Source organism: Lathyrus oleraceus, chromosome 6 (assembly GCF_024323335.1).
Source record: "Lathyrus oleraceus cultivar Zhongwan6 chromosome 6, CAAS_Psat_ZW6_1.0, whole genome shotgun sequence".
Classification (NCBI taxonomy): Eukaryota; Viridiplantae; Streptophyta; class Magnoliopsida; order Fabales; family Fabaceae; genus Lathyrus; species Lathyrus oleraceus.
Window position 1 is genome coordinate 331255799 of NC_066584.1, and position 5184 is coordinate 331260982.

At 39.9% G+C, this 5184-nt stretch overlaps 1 protein-coding gene and 1 long non-coding RNA gene across 2 annotated transcripts; one reads left to right on the plus strand and one right to left on the minus strand.

Moving 5' to 3' along the window:
• The first annotated feature begins 237 nt into the window (after positions 1–237).
• On the plus strand, positions 238–1716 carry LOC127095497 (subtilisin-like protease SBT2.3). The gene is made up of 2 exons (XM_051034177.1): positions 238–273; positions 1177–1716. Exons 1-2 carry the CDS (start codon positions 238–240, stop codon positions 1714–1716), a joined length of 576 nt encoding a protein of 191 aa, XP_050890134.1.
• Positions 1717–3018: 1302 nt separating this feature from the next.
• Positions 3019–3662, minus strand: LOC127092505 (uncharacterized). The gene is made up of 3 exons (XR_007792195.1): positions 3442–3662; positions 3232–3333; positions 3019–3075 (listed from the first exon to the last, which is right to left on the minus strand). It is a non-coding gene; the product is annotated as an uncharacterized LOC127092505 (long non-coding RNA).
• Positions 3663–5184: the final 1522 nt, after the last annotated feature.

Below are 5184 nucleotides of genomic sequence, written 5' to 3' on the forward strand. Positions count from 1 at the left end.
CGACATCCTGCCCAACAATCCAAAAACAGTTCAGTGAAAAAAGCATAGAGTTGAAGGGTCAAGCCAAATAATATACCAAAATCAAGTTCCAAACTTCTTTCTCTTACAATGAAGCTCTTGTGGAAAACTCACATGAGGCTACAACTGATTAAACTAGTCCTCTGCTGTTACGTGTTTGCTTTCAAGTCCTGCGTATTTCGTTGGTTCTCTTGTCGTTTGTACGTGTAGGGTGGAATCATGGGACTGCTTGAACTTGGTGCTTGGATTTTGGAGGTTTGCACGTCGTCATTTTGAATTGGAGCTATTGTTGTTTGCAGCTGGTGTGCGTGGATATCGCGCGTTTGGCTTGACGGGATTGCATATATAGCTAGCCCTATAAAGCACAGAATCAGAACTGTACTTCCAGTTGCTATCAAAATAGTAGCACCTCTGCTAAGAGAAGTTCCTCTGCACTAATCTGAATAATTTAAATATCACTGTCACCAGCTGCATAGAAGTTGCAATTGTAATCACATTGTATTTTTTATCTCACCTGAGAAAGAATAAGGAAATGCAGTGAAGTAACGAATAAGTCAGGTAAAACGGAGCCGAAGCATGTCAGATTAGAAAGAAAAAATGTCTCACGTCAATGTGTTTTTGTACTGTGAACCGACTGTTACGTATGCAATCTGGTTGTCTTGTAAATCCACAAGCTGCAACTGAGGGCAAATGTTGTCTCCCATTTCAAGTGTACTGTTCAAGGCATTGTGTCTTAGTTTTCTGAGAATAGTTTAAAACACAAAAAAATATGGTTACTCATTCCATTGCTACTTCGATCATAGTGCCGCATCTCAGCTCTCTCAACAGAAAGAGTTCAATTTGCGAAAACCATCTTCTTACCATTATGATTTACTTCTTTCGGGATTTTTGACGTTATTGTGTGGCCTTATTGGAATTCCTCCCGCAAATGGGGTCATACCGCAATCTCTGATGCATACGAAAAGCCTCGCAACTCTTAAACATCAATTGCTTCGTAACAAACTCGTGATAACTGCTCTCCAATACAACAAAACAAATAGAACCTGTAACAAACAACAAAGTTAGCAGCAGACACAATGTTCACAAGCTGACTTCAATTTGAAACTCTATAGCTACCATTACCTGATTAATGGATTTGCTGTTCTTGTTACCCAACAGCAGGCAGAGAGACTATCAGGCAACGATGAAGTGTCCAATGTGGTTTTGGTTTTTTCTGTTAGAACAGCGGCTACACATACTCCACAATTTTTGGGTATGCCACAAGGAGCATGGTCTCAAAATGGTGGTTTTGATATTGCTGGAGAAGGAGTTGTTATTGGGTTTGTTGACATTGGAATAGATCCATCACACCCTAGTATCGGCGACAATAAATCTCAACATCCATATCCTGTTCCTGCTCATTTTTCTGGTATCTGCGAGGTTACTCGAGATTTTCCATCTGGCTCTTGCAATAGAAAACTTGTTGGGGCCCGTCATTTTACAGCATCTGCTATAACAAGAGGAAATACTCCCAAATATGGTCTGATATTCCACTCTTCTTTTATTGGTCGAGCATCTGCCAAAAACAAGGGCCGCATGGCTCGCTATCTTGCAAACAAATGCTCTATTGCATCTAGGATTGACTGCTTTTCTGAAAAGGGTACTTCAGCATTTAGTGAGAAACTCCGTGAGCAAGTTGAGGAGCGACTTGACTTCTGATGTAATTAGGTGCATCTTTGAGACACTTCATTCACAGAATGAGCTGTTAGCTAACCATCCAAATTCCCGCATATATATTACTTCGAGTGGCTTAGTGGAATTTGATGGATACCATCTTGAGAGTGAACCTTGCGTTGCCTGCAGCTCTCCAGAAGTACCTTACAGCAGGATGAAGCTGGAATCCCTGAAATCAGAAACAAAATTCACTGATAATCGCATCATAGTGAAATGTACTGGAAGTTACACAATCCAGACTGTGACCATGAATGTTCATGATACCAGAAAGTCAAAATCACTGAAGGATTTGATATCTGATAATAATCCAATGGTTGTAGCTAATGCTGTCGCGGCATTCGCTGAAATTCAGGACAATAGCAGTAGACCCATCTTTGAGATCACTAGCCACACACTGTCAAAGCTCCTCACTGCGTTAAATGAATGTACAGAATGGGGTCAAGCTTTTATACTGGATGCTCTATCTAGATACAAGGCTGCTGATGCGCGTGAGGCAGAGAACATTGAAGAAAGAGTTATGCCACGGTTACAGCTTGCCAATTGTGCAGTTGTACTATCGGCTGTTAAGATGATCCTTCAACAAATGGAGCTCATCACCAGTACTGATGTGGTCCGGAATCTTTGCAAAAAGATGGCCCCTCCTCTTGTGACATTACTCTCAGCAGAACCTGAGATACAATTTGTTGCCCTGCGAAATATCAATCTTATTGTACAAAGAAGACCGACAATTCTTGCACATGAAATTAAGGTGTTCTTCTGCAAATACAATGATCCTGTCTATGTGAAAATGGAGAAATTAGAAATTATGATAAAGCTTGCTTCAGACCGAAATATGGACCAGGTTTTATTGGAATTTAAGGAAATGCATTAATTTGCCGGCTTACCGATGGAATTCGCCCATGATGGAATAGGCATCAAACCAAAGCATCCTGCAATGCACCAGTAACAACAAGTCAGCAACAACGGGTAACAAGAAACCAACTGAATCCAAAAACATTCAGTGTAAATAACCAGAAGCATCAATGCATAATTCATGAATGCGTGTGTCAATGACCAATCTACCGTGAACACAAGTCAAGCCATGAAATATTGATCCAAATGGAGCTACCAACACATTGGATTTACAGGACTTGTTATCCCGTTGTAATGGCTATCCTTGAGGCATGAATTTGGAAGCAAATGCATTGGTCCTGTATCCTGCAGTGGCCAAAACCAACATGAGCCTCACATAAGAAAAACCATGCTTAGCCACTTACCACCTGATGAACTGAACGATGGGATCCAGCAGGGCAATGCAAGGCCAATTCAACAAGGTTGCAGCAAACCATGCTCACCATTCTTTTACTGCGGTAAAAAAAATAAATAAGGGGGGAACACATTAATCAGTCAAATTGCAAAATCCAAAGTGCAAAATCATTAACCAACAGTCAGAGGGCAAAGTCCAAAAACATCCCAAATTGGTATGAGGTCAAAGCAGAGAGGAAAGTTTGTGAAGGATACCTTTTCTTGAATCTAACATGGATAGGGTAATTCTGTGTCTGAGCATCCAAAATGCTTTGCAGAAACACTCCTTTTGAACAGCAAGGGCACCAATTTGTAACCCTAATTCACAGAATATAAAGAGGAGAGGCAAACCAGTGAAGGAGGAGAGACAACGAAAATCAGAGGCGGAACAATTGACAAACCCTAATCACCAAATCAAAGACAAACCTGTGAGCTTCATCGTTGCCGTTGTCACCGCCGAAGGTTAGTTTTTGTTTAGCCATTGCTTTATTACTTGTTTGAGTTCGAGATTTTGAGAGAGATTCATCGAGGTTGACGAGGGTTAAGATTGACGAGGTCGTGAGAGGTGAGTGAATGAGAGGTTGTGAGAGGTGAGCAGGGGTTGAGGACGATGAGGGTTGAGAGAGAGAGAGATTTTCTGAGTTTGACAGAGAACTCGTAAGATGCGAGAGAGAGGGAGGAAGACGAACCTCTGTGTTCTTTTCCCGTTTCCTTTTTTTTCTTTTTTTGTTTTCCTTTTTTTAATTAATTAATTCTTTTTGTTTTATTTAGCTTAATTTGCTTTTTAACAGAGATAATAAAACCCATAAAAATGTTTGTTTTGTTTTTTTATTTATTTTAAATCTGTTAGCCCAGTTCATATATTTGTGTTAGTATCTCAATAGCAGATAATATTGAGTGGTCTGGTGGAGAAGGGCAGTGTGTATATTCTTGAGTGGGGTGGGTTCAATACTTATGTGTGGTACTTTTTGCTTATTATTTTATTTTATCCTCTTTTAGCATTTTTTTTTAGTGTAGTATTTTATTAACATTTTCGTTTTTTTATGTTTATCATAATTTCATTTGTTAATAATGCATAGTTGTAGTATTTTAATTTAGTTCAAAACCATTTTTTTAAACTATAAAAATCATACTTTCTCGATTTAATATCGAGCCCATTTTTTTACACCCTCGTAAGTCGATTGCTTTTTAAGCATCGCCGTCGACCTCACATAGCTTACTCTTGGGCTTTCTTACAATGAGCCGGTTCCCTTACACTTACACTCATACGTTGTTTAATGCTCATTCATTTCATTTCTTTGATTATTTGATTTGATCACATACTTGTTTAAATATCTTATTGTCTGATTGACTGTTGCCTACTTGTATGGTGTATGAGGCATATACTTATATTGCTTGATTGCCATGTCAACCCCCATTCATAACAAATGTATCCCTCTCCCATGAAATGTATAAAATTTACTCTTTCATTCTTTATTCACCTGTTAATACAAGAATTAAAATGAACACCCGATAACCATTTCAAAACAAGATCAAAACCTCGATCCAACGTCGAGTAATCATTTTTCAAAACCTAACAGAACCAGCACGTATTCATCCACCCTTTTGTAAGTCGATTGCTTTATGCATCGCCATCAACCTTGTAAGTCGATTGCTTCATGCATCGCCATCTACCCTTATCCCTAACACTTCTCCCTGCTCCATTCGTCGATTCTTGTTCCGATTAGGTAGCACCCATTAGATAGAACCCTTTGTATGATAACATAGGTAGAATTCCCATATTCTTTGCATGCTAACATCAGGTAGATATTCCCATTTGTAAATCCTAACACTTAAGTATATATTGCATGACAACTCTAGGGCAGAGCTTCCCCATTTTCTTCTAGACCTTTCCGAGCGTCTCCGATCTCGTGGCATGTAGTCCGTTTTATTGCAAAGAGGTAACTGCCTAAGACTCGATTCAGCGAGCTGCGACACCTACTGCTAGGGCGTGAACACATTGCCCACTCTCTTTTGACACAACTGGTGTCCTCCTTTTCTAAGTCCATGTTCAGATGGCAACCCCTATGTAGGGGAACTACATCGCCCTGATCCTTGTTCCAGACGAGGTATGTAGGCAGGTGGTCGTGCGAGACCACTCCGGGCACCTTTCTTTTTCCTTTTGTGTGT

What these genes read in the sequence shown, in the direction of transcription:
- LOC127095497 (XM_051034177.1), top strand. Translation starts at nt 238, where the DNA reads ATGGGACTGCTTGAACTTGGTGCTTGGATTTTGGAG. An exon ending in TTGGTGCTTGGATTTTGGAG is followed by an intron (nt 274 to 1,176) that starts GTTTGCACGTCG and finishes GTTACCCAACAG; the next exon opens with CAGGCAGAGAGACTATCAGG.